Raw genomic sequence first — 17,402 nt, 5'->3', positions numbered from 1 at the left:
AAACGTAGTATACAGTGATAGCACATACAATCCAACAGATATTAATGTTCAACAGATCAAGACTTTTAAAATGATATCTCACAAGGCATACTTTGTACGAAACATAATTATATGATAGTGGTGAATATGGGGGTTTCAGGGTGCTGCATTGAGGTACAGAGTGCCACAATCATGCAATACATTTGCACTGCAGTTGGTTATGGCAGGTTCCCTTCACAGGGGATAACTGGCAGGTGGAGATGCTTCTGCTGCACCTTTTGGGACCCCCTGCTCTTTTCCTCCACACTTCCACACCTCATAGAGCATAGAGCATCCTGGCAAAGAAGAAACAGAGATGCCTTGAAGCTGAAAGGAGTTTTCAGATAGGGAAGAGGAAAAAGCCAATGACTGGGCCCACACCTTATTCATAGGAGGAGGGAGCAGGAAAAGCACAGCAGCTCCAGGCCAAATCTGCTCCTTTCTTCCTCATGAAGGTATTGGCCCAGCAGCCACCTCCCTCCTCACCCACTCTATTTGTAAGGGGGCAGGGGCAGGAGGAATACAACCTGCTGAGTCTGGCCAGCTCTCCTTTCATTGTAGGCAGTTCTGCTACAGGGAAGAGAGTGAAAGGAAAGGTTGAGCGGCAGCCCCCAGGAGCTGTAGCAGCTTTTGGGAGTCTTTGCAACCCAGCAGAAGCAGCAGCCACCATCCTTAAGGGAAGAAGAGGGTGGCCACTCACTGCAGAGGAGACCGCATTAATATTGTGTGTACGCATGTGTGTGTGTGGCATTGATTGGGATTATGGCAGAGATCTAGGGTGGCATAAGGCAGCTGGCTTGAATTGCATGAATTTTATATGGGTGAGGAGGAGCTGCATGAATTTAATTGAGGCATTTTGTACTGAGACTGTTCATCCACACCACTCTTCTTGTAGTCCCAAATGGTAAAAATGTGGAACACCTGTGTGGTGTTGAACTAGAAACTAAAGATTGTTTCAGCATAAATTGTCATTAAGGATGTTTTCTCTAAACCAGTTGTGCAATCTGTTATATGCTGCTCCCTCTGGCCCTAAGTAACCTGTAACACATTGCAAAACTCATGTAATTCTTTCACGCAGTAAGAAGCCATAGTTGAAAACAGATTTTGTACTTGAAAACATTATTTCTTATGGTCTGATGTACATAAACATATAGAGTACTACAGTTCAGTTTGTCGCATGTTTTGTTGGTAGTGTAATATATTGGCAGGTTTATTAAAGGTTGAGAGGTATGTATCTGATTTGTGGTTTTACATTGCAATATGCTTATAAACTGAAATCTCGGTCCTTTTTAGAACTGAGGGAAGATGGTTTCCAGCCCCAGAACTTCTTAGTCCAAGGAGTGAAGGCTTTACTTAGTGCTTTAAAGTTATGGATGAAAAAAGAAGTAAGTGCAAGTGGATTTGTTTATTTGTTGTTTGTTTCTAATTTTAAAAGGACATGAAAGTCTGAGTCCTTTTAGAGTGTAGAACTTTCATCCATTTGTAAGTATTAGAAAACGTGCTAGAAATTACGGATGGATGGTTTCGGGGAAAGCTGTCTGAGATAGTGTCATACAATATAAAACCATCAGTTATTATAGACCAATTACTATATTTAACTCTTGGGATTGCATTTAATCCTGCTTTCTCTTTCCAGTGTATGATAAGAGTTAGGGCTAGTCTACACTTACCGTCCGGGTCGACGCGGTGAGTTCGACTTCTCGGAGTTCGAACTATCGCGTCTGATCTAGACGCGATAGTTCGAACTCCGGAAGCGCCGCGGTCGACTCCGGTACTCCACCACTGCAAACGGCGGTGGCGGAGTCGACCTTGGAGCCGCGGAGTTTGACCCCGCCGCGTCTGGACGGGTGAGTAGTTCGAATTAGGGTACTTCGAATTCAGCTACGCTATTCACGTAGCTGAATTTGCGTACCCTAATTCGAACCCCCTTTTTAGTGTAGACCAGGCCTTAGATGGCAATCACATGAAGTTTCCCCATGTGAAATTATTATTGCGTGTTGGCAAAATATACTTTGTGTGTCCACTGATATCACTTCTATACTGCAGAGATGATCAGAATTTGGCAGAAATGTGTTCTGATTTAGAATTTGCTTTTGTTTGCCTCCACATTTTGCACATATGGTGCACAGTAACTTAGACCTAATAGCCTTTAAAAGCGTATCTACAGAAGTGGCTCCTTGTAGGTGCTCTAAAAGAGATTAAACCATCCATAAATGAATATGAGGAGACCCTAAATACATTAGTACACTGGGAACCCCTCTGGAAAAAAAGTTTTATATTTGTTAGCTCCGCCTCTGGCAAAGTTACTCTGTGTGGGGGAGGTAAGATTAATGGGATCTTGTTTTCCCTCCCTTTTCTGAATGAAAATTTAGTTGAAACAAGGAGCTCTGAAAACTAAATTATTGAGAGCAGTAAAGGGAGAAGGAAAAACACAGGACCATAAACCAAAGAGATTCTGAAACCACCCCACTTCCCCCATCCCCCAAAGAAAACAGTACTGCTTTTGTTGGGAGATTTGGAGTTCAACACTTTATTCTCCATTTCCCCCCTCCCTCCACTATGGTTGTTGGTCTGATCTACAGACTTATCTGAAAGCTCAAGAGGGGACCTCTTTGGCTTCAGGCCCATTCATCCATGCTTCTATGAAACTAATCACTGCATATCCATCTCCTCTCAGGCTTTTCTTTGAACATTCACAGTAAGCTAACAACTAGAAGAAGTTTGAATTGTAATTTTGCAGAGAAAGTATGTTTGGTTTTTATTTATTTATTTATTTATTTGGGTTTTTTTGAGTGCCCTCTGTGTTTTCCCACTTGTGGGATATAGCGACTTTGGAATTTTTCTAGCGAGCAGTGTCAGTTGGGGCCATTTTCCCCTTCCCTCCCTCATCCCCCACAAAGGATTCAATGGGTATAAAAGGGAAGGGGAATGGCCACACCCACCCTTCAGTTCCCTTTTAACCACCAAAGGTGTAGTGAGATTGAATCATATGCAGTATCATTGATGTTTCTTATCTGTTTTGTGCTTTTTGGTTCTGCCTTTTTTGGGCTATTTTCTTTTTTGTTAAATTAACAGTACAGGTTTCTTCAGTTTGAAGAATAAAGAAGAAATGCTACCCATCAGGCCCGGGTATCATCTGGATGACCTGCAGGAGCCAGGGTGCTGCCTCACACTCTCTTTCTAACAAGGGAGGCTCTTGCGACTAAGTCTGGTTTTGATCAAGTTCAACATTGACTTTGAACATCCGCTAGTCTTAAGAGGCTCTGTGTCCAGCTTAAGCAACATCCATCTCCCCAGTCTTATCTGAATGAGCCCACCACTGAGGTCTCCAGGTCAACCTGATTCATTGCCAAGGTTCTAGCATTGTCAATATTGAGGTTGAGGTCCACAGGTCCCATTTCATGCTGACACCATTGGCTTGACATCTCCTGAGCTACTAGGAAACAGCAAATAAATCAGTTAATACATTTTGACAGCCACTCCTGGAATCTGATTGCCTTAGCACCGGAGGTCTGTGTTCCAATTAGATTAGGTCCTCTTGTGCTGGCACAGCTGCTGCTTTAGTCCTAGAACCTATTCTGTTATGGTGCCAGGAAGACCTTGGACTTTGTCTCCTATGCATAAACGAAGGATAATCTGCTTTGGGCACAGATGCCTCAGCAGTCTTCTCCTATTTTAAATTTACCTGTACCTGAGTACTCAGATAACAACAATGCCCAATGGGAAGGCATTCAACTTCTTAATCTCAGTTGGGAACCCTAGATACCTAGTACCAATTCTTCAGACTTGTTAGTGAATAATGTTGTTCTTCAGCCACAGCAAACAAAGATTGCTACCTATAAGGTGACATTTAGATTGTATCACTTTTTTCCATAAGACAAATTCTAGCTCTTTATCAGTCCAACTAGCCGCAAATGTCCATGAGATGCTTCCTTTTAAAACTGTGCTTTAAAAAATACCAGAGAACCTTGCTATGCTGACTTCATCTATCTTAGATGTCAGAGTATTTGTGTGTCTCCAAACTTTGGTCCACAGTCAGGTTCTTTAACAGTATAACTGGGTGATACCTTTTACCCGGGCCACGCATATGGCCTCCAGAAGACTGGAGCCACGATTCATTGATGCTGCTTACTCCTGAGTCACTTATGTCTCAGATCACTGAAGATGCAGAAAGTGAAGGAACACATGCTCATCAGAGAATTCCTTTCTCACATCCCTTGCCATTTACAGTAATATTTCCATATGGTAGACTTGGGACCTTCACCTTGTTATCCAGCTTTTTTTAAGGAGTATGGACTCTGGTGGAGGTGGAAGCTCCACATTACGGTTCTGGAATTGAATGCTTTTTGTCTAGCATGAAAGTATTCCTCCCTTTAATCAAGACCATAGAGTCATTGACCAAAAACACAAATTCTTCATTAAGTCTCAGTCTGCCATTATGTATTGTGTAAAGAGTATGACCGGACTAGACCTCCTTGTTACCAAGGAGAATATTCATTGTCTCCTGTTCTGCTAGAGAGGTCACTTCAGGGTCAAACAACACTGTGTTCCTGACAAACTCCCTTTTTCTTAAATTGGAATTGGGAATTCCTCTGTTCCATTCCATATAGACCTGCCAGAGCATACACATTTAGAACACAGAGGATTTAGAAAGAAATTGAGAGGCAGCCAAAAAGAATGAGCGTCTGAAGAAGGTAGAAAAAGATGTTATGCTGAAACAGGTTATCTTGGCAGCCCTGAAAGATGAAAATGGTGAAAGGACATCAGAAAGGAGCAAAATGAACAAAATATGTACAATATTTGACAATGATCTCTAGTCCTCACGTGTCAGTGTCCAGCATACACCGTCAAGGCAGCAGGCTACAGAAGAAGTTCACGACATTATGTGGGAAGAAATCAAATATGCAGTTCGTAACATCAGGAGAGGGAAGGAGCCCAGGAGTGGATGGAATATCTCAAAACAGGGGAAGATACTCTCTTCAAAGCGTTGGCGCAATGGTTCACCATCTACATCAATAGTAAGCATGTTCCAGATGCATGGAAGAAATAAAAAACAATACTATTGATGAAGAAAGGCGATCCAGAAGAATTGAGCAACTACTGTCCAATCACATTCCTCTCACAAGTGTATAATGTCTTCACCATTGTCATACTCAATTGGATTAAGAAGGATCTTGAAATGCATGAAAGCAGAGAACAAGCTGGTTTCCTCTCAGGGTATTCGACAATTGATCATATCCACTCAGTTTGGCAGCTCATCAAAAAATGCAAGGAATACAAATTACCATTGTGTCTTGCATTTGTCGACTACAAAAAGGCATTTGATATGGTGGAGATTCATGCTGTACAAAATGTGCTCAACAAAATCGGAATCAACCCAATGTACATTGACCTGCTGGAAAAAATTAACTGTAATTGTTCGACAGAGAACATGATTCAATGTCCCGTGCATTATTATTATACATAGAGGAGTCAGACAAGACGACACTGTTTGCAGCAGTACAAGAGTTGCTGTTCAAGAAATTATACTGGGAAGAAGGAATCAGAATTGATGGAGAACAGTTAACGCATCTTCTCTTCGCTGATGACTGTAATATTGGCAAAGGACACAGCAGAACTGGAAAACAAATTGCAGCAACTGCAAACACTTTTGCATGATATTGGGTTGGAAATGAACAAATGGAAGACTAAGTAGATGCGAAATGAGCATTGTGCAGCAGGAATCATCACTGTAAACAAGAAAGTAATTGAGGAGGTTGACAAATATATTTACCTGGGTCAGCACATGAACAGAGACAACTCGTTTGAAGGGGAATGCAGTAGGAGAAGACAGGTGGGGTGGCCAAGTTTCAACAAAGGCGGAGGAAGAAAAATTCACTGTCACCCAGAGATCAGTGGAAAGGTGAATGTGTAAGATATTGCTCTGTGATCACATATTGAATGAGGCGATCAGAAGGTGTACAGAGGTGACTGATATAGTGCAGGCAATGTATAAATACAAAGAGGAGATGGGCAGGTCAGGTAGTCTCACAGGCAAGATAATAGGTGAACAACCTGCATCAGTGACTGGATCCCCAGAGACCACAAGCAACCGCTGGGAATACTGAAAATGTGCTGGGCCGATCTCATGACAAAAGTCTTAGGCTAGAAATGGAAAGAACGTGCTTGCAACAAAACAGAATGGTGTGATGTCGACTTGTGCTCATGGAGGGACAGACGAGGACAAGCCGGACAAAGGTGATTCCATATAGGTTCTTACTGAACTCATCACTGTTGTATCTGAGTATGTTCCAATAGTGTATTAAGCAAGATGACCAATGTCACATGTTGTTTGTTCTCTGATCCTCTCCAGGGGGAGAAGTATATGCAGAACCCTGTCTTGTTTTGGTAAGGTGTTTTAAAATATATATATGTTGGTATGTATGTTTAGAGAAGGAAAGGTCAAAGAAATGTGCCTTGCACTTGGAGTGGAAGATGGGAAGATGTGTGATGGTCTTTTGTTCCTGGGGGAATTTATTCTGCTTTTTTGGAGTGGTCCCTGGGAAAGTTCTGTCTCCTGCACAGATGAGATTTACCTTTATTGTGTAGAGTTCTCTTGCACCAGAGGAGCAAAGTTGTTGGCCTCAGTGTTCATCCTGGAGCTTTAGGCGGTCTTTTAGTTATTCCATGGTCTGAGCCCAGGATATCCTGAAGATGACGATCAAGACCTTAAATTCAATTCACTGTTCTATGGGAAGGCAGTGTAGGGAGCAGAGGTCAGGTTTGACATGCTTTAGTGTGTATTGCTAAAAAGATGTGCTGCAGCGTTCTGCACTAGGTGGAGCTTCCAAAGTGCTGAAGGCTTCATGATCAGATATATTGGTATGTTTATTCCATCTGAGAGTTGTCAAAGGTGTGAATAATTGAGGCCAGGTCCTCATCCGCCAGGATGAGAAGGGGTCTGCTAGCCAACTGGAGATGATAAAAAGAGCTACTCACAATACTGCTGTGTGAGAGTCTAGTGTCTCCAAGGAATCCAAAAGTAATCCTAAACTACAGATTGAATTGACCAATTGTGGATGTGTGCCTTCAGTCAAAGGAAACTTCATTGTGGGTATGTACTCTTTTTAGTATGTTTTCATCTGCCCACCAGCATCATCCATTTCTTGCTCGGGTTCAGCTTCAGTCAGCTGTTCTTCATCTGTGAGCTCATCTCATCTGTGCACTGGGTCATCTTGATGGTGGTAAGGTGGTTATATGTAGTGAAGGATAGGTAGAGTTGTGTATCATCTGCATATTGCTGGCCCTTGAGTCCATGCATCTGACCAGTTCACTTAGTGGCTGCATAGAAATGTTGAAAAGGATTGGAGGGTGAAATTATGGTCACTTTCAATATTCGCTTGACCTGCCGTCTACAGCTGATGCGTTTTTTGTTTGTTTGTTTGTTTTTGTAGATTTGCAATCCTTGTTTACCTAGTATGCCTCAGCCCACTTTTCTAGGAGGGGTTGTTTTGCTTGCTAAACTCCAAGTGGGAATATGCAGAGGCCTCTCGAAGAAAGGTAACTGTTCTTCGAATGTTGCCTCTGCATATTAATACTTACGACCCATCTTTCCCTCTTCTTTGGAGTCTCAGGTCTGGTTCTGCACTTAAGTTTTGCTGACATAGATTTGTTGATTAGGAGTGTGAAAAAAATCTCACCCTTGCCTGACAAAGCTATGCCAGCAAAAGCTCTAGTGTAAATGCAGTTACACTGGCAAAGAAGTCCTTTTGCTGGCATAGCTTATTTTGTTCAGGGAATTGGTATAAGCTATACCAGCAAATGAATTCTTGCTGGTATAAACTGTCTCCACTACTAGGGTTTGCTGATTTAACTAAACCAGCAACACTTTCTAGTGTAGACAAGGCCTTAGGTAAATAAATGTGAAATTAGGGAAGGAACTGAAGGGCAGTTGGGGCTACTTCTCCTTTGAATCATCTGGGGGGATAGGGACGGAAGGCGTGAGTAGCCCCAGTGTGCACTGCTTGCTCAAAGAACAACAGTTACTGGTAAGTAACTTCACAGCAGTCAATTTAATATTTTCCATAAAATCAATTATAATGATCTGAATACAGCTTTAACATTACAGCTATGTATTACATAATCTGTTAAAGGAGAGCCTGCTCTTTCCAACTATCAAAAGAAAACTAGATTCTCAAAAAGGTGCCAGAAATATAAAATCAGTATAGGCTGATGGCTGATTGTTCAGTACAGTGTATTTCATAAGGAAAGAAGGCATTAGTTCTCAACTAAGGTAGTCTCTGATTTCATCCCAGTCATTCTGTATACTTGTACTTTTTCCTGTATGTGGCTCTTTGCAGAAGTTAGGTTATATAGTTTAGATCAGTGGTTCTCAAACTTTTGTACTAGTGACCCCATTCACATAGCAAGCCTCTGAGTGTGACCCCCCCCGTATAAATTAAAACACTTTTAAAGAAATTTAACACCGTTATAAATGCTGGAGGCAAAGTGGGATTTAGGGTGGAGGCTGACAGCTTGCGACCCCCAGTTTGAGAACCCTTGGTTTAGATGTTAAGCAAATTCTCAGTTAACTAGCTAGAACTAAGCCTTCATGTAGGTCATTTAGACTACTTACACTGACTGAAGATAAATCTATGGGGAAAACCCATCTATGCGCAGATATTGTCTAAATGGATTAAAGTGAACACACACTATTATGGCTTTGCAGGCTTTTCAATACCGTAAGGCTTTGGATCATGTGCTACCAGGTTTAAAATAGGCTCCATAGCTGAAATATACAAGGATGCTGCCTGGAGATCAATTCATGCATTTACTCAGCATTGCTTTTGATGTGGCTTTTAGATCTGAGGACCAATTCAGATTAGTGTTGTGACCTTAATGTAACTGAATTCTCTTCAGACCCCACCAGCTTTTAACATTGTTACTATTAGTAATTTCCCCAAGTAGGGTTCCATACTGACCATACTCAAAGGAGAAAAAGAAGTTGTTTCCAGTAGAAGTAGTCAGTTAAATAGGTTGTCAGTCTGGCTTCCTGTCCCCACTTCTTTAGTTTCTTAGCTAAGGATTCTGAGAAAATGAAAAGTGCTGAAGGATAGTTGATGTTGCACTCCCGTAAATATCCTTGAGACCAAACATGCAGTGATGCTTTCTAGAGTTCTGACTGGATTCCCCTGCATGTATATTCATTCATATTGTCAATCTACTCTAACTATTACTAGTAAGTACTCTGGCTTAATTTGAATAGATTTTCTTTGGATCTAGGCTTTTCATAGTTTCATCTACTTTATAGTTGTCTACTATATAGACTTGATTTTTATCTTAGTATAACTTATTTTATCTTTTTCCACTGTTCACGTACAGCTTGTAACAGAACATGCCTTTGAAATTCCCGACAATGTTAGGCCTGGGCATCTCATTAAAGAACTCTCTAAAGTGATTCGCTCTGTAGAGGTAAGACTAGAAGACATTACTGAACTACACACAGGGTACTGTGTTTCTCTTATATCTTTGAATTATTGTAAAAGCTGTCATATTTACAAAAAGGGTACTTGATCACTTTGAGCTTATAGCTTTACAGTAGTTGCAACTTTAGGGTCATGGTTTTCTGCAGTGTCACTTATTTATTGTCCTTGCCATTTATTTTTGAAAGTAGAAGGCCAGGTGGAAAATTTTTGGAGGTTGTCTGTCTGCCAGTATTTCTGATTAACCAAAAACATAGCAATTTTTAAATTGCATAATCTTTATTCTAAAATTAGAAAACTTAAATCTTTTCAAAAGCAAGTGAAAACTTTTAAGAGTTCTAGTTTTTAAATATTTAAAGTTTTTTTTTTTTTTAAGATTATGCTGTTGTAGGGTTATACATTTGAGAGCCCTTTCTTAGATCTTCGTATTTTGTCTCCTTCCTTCTCTCCTTGTCTGTCCTTTTTTCTTTTGAACATTTTCTGCTTTTTTTTGTCTGGTGTATCACTATCTTTTCTTTTTCCTTTATTTTTCCTTCTCTGTATTTTGTATTGGGCATATTGTGCACTTTACTACTAAGAGTCCTTCAATGATTAGGATTCCTAGTCTCTTTGCAATGAGCATAGTCCTGTGATGAGAGCAGTGCTGGAAAATGAAGAGAGTAGTGGTCTGCTGATTGTAGTGGGTATATGCCCTGTACTTCTTTAGTGTAAACAGTGGTTAAGGCAGCAGAGTTGTCCTGGCAATTTTTATCAAAAATCACAGAAAAAGTAAATTTAGTAGAAGTCACCGGATTTAGGAGGAAATGATGTATAAAATCACAGGAATGCTATTTAAAGGGGGAGCGCTGCAGGGATGGTTGGGTTGGATCATGGACACACAGGAAAAATCAGGGGCACACAGAAAAATCATGGTATTTGAAATTTTTACCACTGTTACAAACATGCTGCCCTAACAATTGTATGTGGTGGTGGGTGGTGGTGGTTATTATATTGTGGTAGCACCTAAAGGCCCCAATTAGGAGAGGGGTCTCCTGCTGGATGCTGTACAGATCCATCAGAAAACACAGTACCTCCCCAAAAGACCTACACTTTTTGTTTCTTTTTATGATTTTTCTTTCATTTATGTGAATGGGAAACCCTAATTAAATGTTTGGACTTGTCCCTGACAGACCCCTCTGAAATATTTGTTTTCAATTAAAGGAGGAGAACAGCAAGCCAGTTAAAACTCAGGGAATTCTTGGTATGTGCCCAGTTTCACGATCCTCACATGAAGCAACCTCTCCTCACCATTCCAGAAGAAAAGTGAGGAAACTGCGAGATCATACGACCAAAGTTCCTTCTAATTTGGATATCCTGGAGCTCCACACAAGGGAGGTACTCAAAAGGCTGGAGATGTCCCCATGGGAGGAGGCAAGTATTACATTTCATGGACATAAAAGACAAAAACTAGAACGTATAAAAAGTTTTTAAGCCATATATTAAGACGTGAAAAACAGCATAGGAAATTGGATAAAAAAATGTATTATAATGCCACTGTATAAATTAGGTAACTCTCACCTAAATTATTTTGAGAGATCTAGTCATCCTATCTCAAAAAGGATATAGCAAAACATAGGAGACTGAGAGGATAAAAATGATTATAACATGAAAGTGCCATAATCACTAAACAGTGATTTCACTAGAACAGTGAAAATATTGGAAATATTTAGTTCAGACAGGAGAGGTTGAGATAGTATGTTAGAAGTATGCAAAACAGTGAATGTCATAGAGAAAAGTGAATTGGGTACTCTTATTTGCTGTTTTCTCATAATACAAGATCAAGAGACATTTCATTACACTGAAAGGCAACAAGTTAAATTTAATTTTTATATACAAAAATAATTAACCTGTGAAACTCATTGCCACAAGATGTAATTGAAAAAGAGCCTAGAAGGATTCAAAAATATTTCTCCATTCATATGGATATTGAGGACATAGAAAATACATTAGATGAAAAACTAAAAGGGATGTAAACACTCTTGTTTCAGAGGATAAGCCATTCTTGGAGTTAGGAAGAAAGTTCAATTTATGGGCAAGTTACTGAGCATTGTGGGATTTTTCCACTGGCAGAAGCTAGCTAGTGGGTGTGATGTTTTGGGGTCCACCCAGACCAGTAGAGGGTTCTGTCATTCTCTGTCATGTAACTTTGGGGGCCTTTGGGCTGGTTCAGTTCCCTGACACCAGTATGGCCTCAAGCATAAGGTCTCATCCTGGCTCTCACCAGCCTAGTTACTCTTTGCTGAGTGACACCAACCTTCCAATTCCAGGTCTCCCCAAATACATCCTCCCCAAGTTCTTAGTTATCAGATACTCAGACCATTCCCCTTTGGTGTGTCACACCCAAGACATGAAGCCAACCCCCCAGTTATTAGCTTACTTTGGCATATACATGCTCCACACCATTTGCACACTAGAGAGCTGCTTGGGGTAAAAATAAACAAATAGAAAAAACACAGATTCAAAGATGAAATAGTAAGGAAAGCAAACATATGCAAGTTCCAGATGAGCGGAATTATATCAGTTCTCAGCCTGAGTCCTTGGGTCTTAAACCTGAGGATATTGTCCCACCATGGGGCCACTTCCCGCCTCTCTTTCCTAGGGAAGCACAATTTTCCTTGCAGAGACACAGGAACAGCAAGATCTTTCTCTGTCCCTTGTGCAAAGCAGGTTACATAGAAAATAAACAGAGATGCAAGCTCAGGCTTTACACTTCCATATATTCGATAAAATCTTTTTTCTAATAATAGTTACTGATTGTCTTAAAAGTTTCCCAGCATAGATCCTAGCTACAGAAGGGATTCAGTGTTCATGAACAGTCTCCCACAAAAAGACATTCCTCCAAGTTCTGGATGCTCTTTAGTTCAAACCTCTTCCATTTTAAGAGTTTGCAGGGTTTTTCCTTTAGTCAGTATAGATACTCAAAATGTGGAAAATTTTCCTTTTTTTCTTAGTTTCCAAAGACTCGGGTTTTCTTTTTGGTTTTAAGCTGTTCTCATTTGCTGTGATGGTTCCTCATTATTTTTTTCCTGGACTAGGTACTTGAAGTCAGGTGCATCTGTTTGTGGAGGTAGCCCCCCTCTGCCTGATAGGAGGTATTGCTGAAGTTGCCACCACAGTTAGTTTCCGTTTCTCTCTCTCTCACACTCACACACCCTACCTATCTATCTACCTGCCTTCATAACCTGTATACTTAGCTCATAATGACTATTCAGTTCAGTGCATTACAAGCTTTCATAAAAGATCTTATTTGATAAACTCTTGTAGTAAAATAGCATAGTATGTAATCATTTGGTTTAATTGTTTAGTTTGTTGGGTTTTAAACCTTTTTGTCCTCCCCTTGGAGTGTCTGGGCCAGGTAGTAGTTGCCATACCAGTTGCCCACTTAGCCTTTGATTTGCATCACCTTGTTGCTGTTCCTATGATTTGAGAACAAGGATAACTTCTAGAGGGAGCAGTTTTCAACATACTTGTCTGGAAGGATGTTTGTTGGCATATAGCAATGGAGGGTGGTCACAATAAGCAGAAAAAAATCCATAGGTGAGGGAATGAAATCCAGCAATTTTGTATTGCTTATATCCAAACCTGTTCTATCCAAGCCATTGATAGCCAGCTTCAGCTTTCCTCTGCTGGCTATCAGAAATATTCACTATGATCTTTTGGGGAGAAATGCTGCTGTGGATTGCAGAGAACAGAGATTTGTGTAAACTCTTGTCATTTGGGGAAATAATAAACAGTCCTGCTTTTGATTCTTTAGGACATAGCAAACTCTAAACTGAATGGAAGATTTAACAAGCCCTTTCAGCCATCTTCTACAGTACCTGAATGGAGAACAAAGGACAATGATCTACGCCTTCTGCTTTCAAATGGAAGAATTATTAGGTATAAAAAGTTGCTTATGGATCACTTGTTCCCAGTCATTTTGGATTGGCACACTCATTTTTTGACAGAGTTCTTCCCTTCTACTTCTGGTAGCTTGTGTCTTCCCTCACACTTACAATAAGGCTTCATGATGAAAGCAGAGTGGAGAAGGGTCCACTAGCACCTCTGTGATTTCTGTGATGCTAGGGAAGCAAAGAGGTACTAGGATGGTGGGAGGGAAAGAAAAAGGAGGTGTCGTGCATGTGCATTTATGTTGTATTACATTCAGTTATTTGATTAAACTTCAAATTGTAAATATTTTTAAATCCACAGATTTGTTAGAAGGGTAAAGTAAATACTCTCCAAACAAAAAAATTCTCATCAGAAATACCATAGGGCCAAATTTAATATGTTCAGAGTCCAGGTTCCAGGAGGAATGTGAATGTACTAATAAATCTTCCTAAAACATGCTGACACAATTATGATACACAAAAAAAGGAAGTAAAATGTAGAACATGTGGCTGTTACTGCAGAGGAAATGCAGTGGGGAAAAGTTTGGTAAAAGGAGAAGAAAAGGGCAGTGTGAGAATGAGAATTTTGCCTCTAAGAGACTATTGCAAATAATAAAGAATGTGAATGACTATTTTATGTAGGACTCTGTAAATAATATACAGTTCAGTAAATAATGCTTGTAATATTTTAATTTCTTGTGAGATAGAGATGAGCGACGACCATTTACAGATCGAAGTCTTTACACGGCAGATAGTGAGGATGAGGATGACAGGACGAGGTCAAAAAAGACAAAGACTATTAAGCTGGAAGACCAGAGCTCAGGGTTGGAAGAACAAGGGACTGCAGATGCCCAGAAACCACTGAACAGTAAGCTTGTTTTTGCTGGAACTGAACAATTCAGCATCCTTTATGACCAGAACAAAGTCCACTTGTACTGTGAACCTTGTCTGTGGAACTTTGTACCAACCAACTGGAATATGGCTTTTCACCAAATGGTTCTTGCTTTAGGTACATTTGGTTAAGTGTGTGATATGTAAATATGTAGATAATTATGAACCAGAAACTGGTGCCTCCAGCGTTTAAGATTTGAGTTGAGCTTTTCACTTAAAGCAGGAATTCAACCTCTTTGTTACTTATGGAAAAATACAGGGTTATCCTTCCTAAAATTACAGCACTTATTCTGAGTAAAGAATAAATTTTCTGAGAATTTTCAAGTAAATCTGGTAAATAATTTGAGCAAAAATTAATTTGAAAATGGGTCCTTTAAGAAATTTAGCACTCAGTGTCAGACTTAATTGAATTATAGACTTTTTGAACTTCCCTTATAGTTAAAACTCACCGAGATTTTGTGCCTAGGCTGCAGTTGTGCATAGGCTTATAGTAATTTTTTGACATTATTCATCATAATTGAAGTTTTATGCAGAAGCTAAAGAATAATCTCATGCAGAGAATTCCATGAAGAAACTGCCCTCTTCAAAAAAGATGTGCCATCTTCCCTTGTTCTCAATGGGGCTAAGGCCACACTTTGTCCTTAGCAAGGATTGGCCACTATCTCCATTCACTTGTTCCTCAGAATGTTCCCTTCTGCCTCTTGACAACATAAGGAGCCATCATCTTCAATGGGGGCAGATTGGCTTCATTTTCACAGGGGGTGATGGTGTCAATTTTGAAAGAGGGCAGTTCTTTGTGAGTTTCTCTGAAGAAGATTTATGCACAGTTTCTGCTGATAGACAAATTTTCAGTTATAAAAAGTAAAAAAAAATCTTCAATTTGTTTTCAAAAGCTATCCATTGCACCAGTTTTACTCAATGGATAGAGCAGGAGGGAGGGGTAAAGTAGAGTATATGTGGATGTATGCATGCGCATGAAAGTTGTAGATGGTGCAACAGGGAGGCGGAAACTGGGGCAGGTCGGTGCCAGGGAATGTGGAAGACAGGTAGGGAGGGGAGTAATTTGCAATGTGTGCAGGGGAATATAGAAAGCAACAGGCATGGAGAATTTGAAAGACAGGAGTGAGAAGGAAATTGGGATGTACCTTCCATCTGCTTTGCACTGCTCTGGCAAAACAAAGTAGCGGTAAAACTGGCTGGTGTGCTCTGGCTGCTTATAGGAACTGCCATACTGGATCAGACCTGAAATCTATGTAGTCAAGTATCCTGTCTCCAACAGTCGCTAGCATCAAAAGCTTCCAAGGAAGATGTAAGATCCCAAAGTAGGCAGATGTAGGATATGTTCCCCACGTTAGGTCTCATAATTAAAGATTGGCTTAAGCCCTTAAGCATGAGGTTTAATATCCCTTCTAAAATTTGTTCTAGCATTAACTATGATAATTCTGGATATTTTTGTTACCCAAACGTCTGATCCCTTCTTGACCTCAATGGTTTCCTGTGGCAGTGCGTTCTATAGTCCAAGTACATGTTGTATGATAAAGTATTTCCTTTTATTTGCTACCTTTTAATTTTATCAAATGTCCCCTCATTCTCATGTTATGAGACAGGGAGAGCAGAAGCTCCTGATCTACCTTCTCTAGATCATTCATTATTTTATGTATATTTATCATGGCCCCTTTTCATCCCCTTTCTAAGGTGAACAGTCTTCATATGAATTTTTCCACGCCCCAAATGTTCTTGCCATCCTTCTCTGAATCGCCTTTAATTCTTCAATATCCTTTTAGAAATGGGCTGACCAGTACTATGTTCAGTATTCTGGCTGAGGCTGTACCATAGATTTTATATAATGGTATTATAATTTCCATATTGTTCTCCATCACATTCTTTATCCTAACACTTTGTTTGCTGTTTTTCATGGTAGTTGCACATTAAGCAGAAGTCTTAATTGAGCTGTCTATAGTGATACCCAGGTCCCTTTCCTGAGTTGATAGTTAGAACCTTATAAGGTGTATGTTCTCTTTTCCCCCCCCCCCCCAATGTCCATTACTTCACTATTATCAACATTTAAATTCATTTGCCATATTTGTTGCCCATTCACCTAGCTTGATAAGGACTGAAATCCTCTTTGGTCTTGACTAACCTAAACTGTGTGTTCATATCTGCAAATCACTAAAAAATCACATGGCAATAGTCTCCTTGAGATTCTTGTTTAGTTTTCGTGTATGAAACTTTTAATTAGAAACAACAAGGAAATTCCAAGACAAAAACTGTCAAGATGTAGTTAAGATTGAGACTACACATCAGTAATTTGGGGTAAAGGCATCTAGAGAGAGAGATCTCTCTTAAAAGGAAAGTGGCTTCACTAAATAGCATAACATAAGATCTTATAGATTGTTTGTTTGTTTTTTGGACATTTGCGGGGGCTTTTGAAACCAGATGTTGCAAACTAAATACATGTGATTATTGTTTTTGAAGGCGAATGTGAAATGATAGATTTAAGAACTAATTTTGTCCTTTATTTCCAGTGTTCTTTGAAAGTGTGAAATCAGAACTCAGGAATGGATCCTCAGAGTACTCTGATATTTCTGATTCAGAAGAATCTGAGCCTGATTGCACTACCCAGGTAAATGCTAGAGAAGGAAACAGGAGTTGGTCAAATGAAAATCAAAATAGTATTTATTTATTTATATTCATGTATTTAAATCTCTGGGTATATGTACAAAACAGTTTTAAAAATCCATTCATGTACAAATTGGGCCAATATCTAAAACTAAAAACTATCCCAAATTTGCTCATGTACCTAAATCTCTCACACACTCCAATATTGGAGTGTCATTGGCACTGTCACGATTTCTTGAGTAAGGATCTTTGAGAGTTGGACGACAAAGGCGTTTGTGTAGGATAATAGGGAAACCAAAGTGTATATGCCATGAGCTCTAGTGCCGTCAGCTCATTTACTTCCCATTCCAGATATTGATCTTGCAGGGAAAGTGCTGTGTGATTTGGGCCAGGTGGCTTGTTATCCCATCCTGGTCAAAAGAAGATGGAGTTGACTGTAGGGAGGATCTGGAATATGTTCTGAGCAGTCCTGAGGAAGGAAGTGCAGAACAAGCTAAGCCTGCAG

At 40.0% G+C, this 17,402-nt stretch overlaps 1 protein-coding gene across 3 annotated transcripts in view; it reads left to right on the top strand.

The window, feature by feature from the left end:
- The window catches only part of KDM7A (lysine demethylase 7A), a 92,054-nt gene that overhangs the window by 56,639 nt on the left and 18,013 nt on the right, over positions 1-17,402 (top strand). For all 3 annotated transcript variants that reach the window (XM_045032048.1, XM_045032129.1, XM_045032199.1), the window contains 6 exons: positions 1,312-1,403; positions 9,379-9,468; positions 10,680-10,889; positions 13,273-13,397; positions 14,095-14,255; positions 16,804-16,901. In XM_045032048.1, the coding sequence (XP_044887983.1) occupies positions 1,312-1,403; positions 9,379-9,468; positions 10,680-10,889; positions 13,273-13,397; positions 14,095-14,255; positions 16,804-16,901 (776 nt within the window). The remainder of the gene's footprint in view (positions 1-1,311; positions 1,404-9,378; positions 9,469-10,679; positions 10,890-13,272; positions 13,398-14,094; positions 14,256-16,803; positions 16,902-17,402) is intronic.

This window comes from Mauremys mutica, chromosome 1 (genome assembly GCF_020497125.1).
Source record: "Mauremys mutica isolate MM-2020 ecotype Southern chromosome 1, ASM2049712v1, whole genome shotgun sequence".
In the NCBI taxonomy this organism is placed as follows: Eukaryota; Metazoa; Chordata; order Testudines; family Geoemydidae; genus Mauremys; species Mauremys mutica.
Note: the sequence above shows the minus strand (reverse complement) of the source record. Positions and strands in the feature narration are given on the sequence as shown.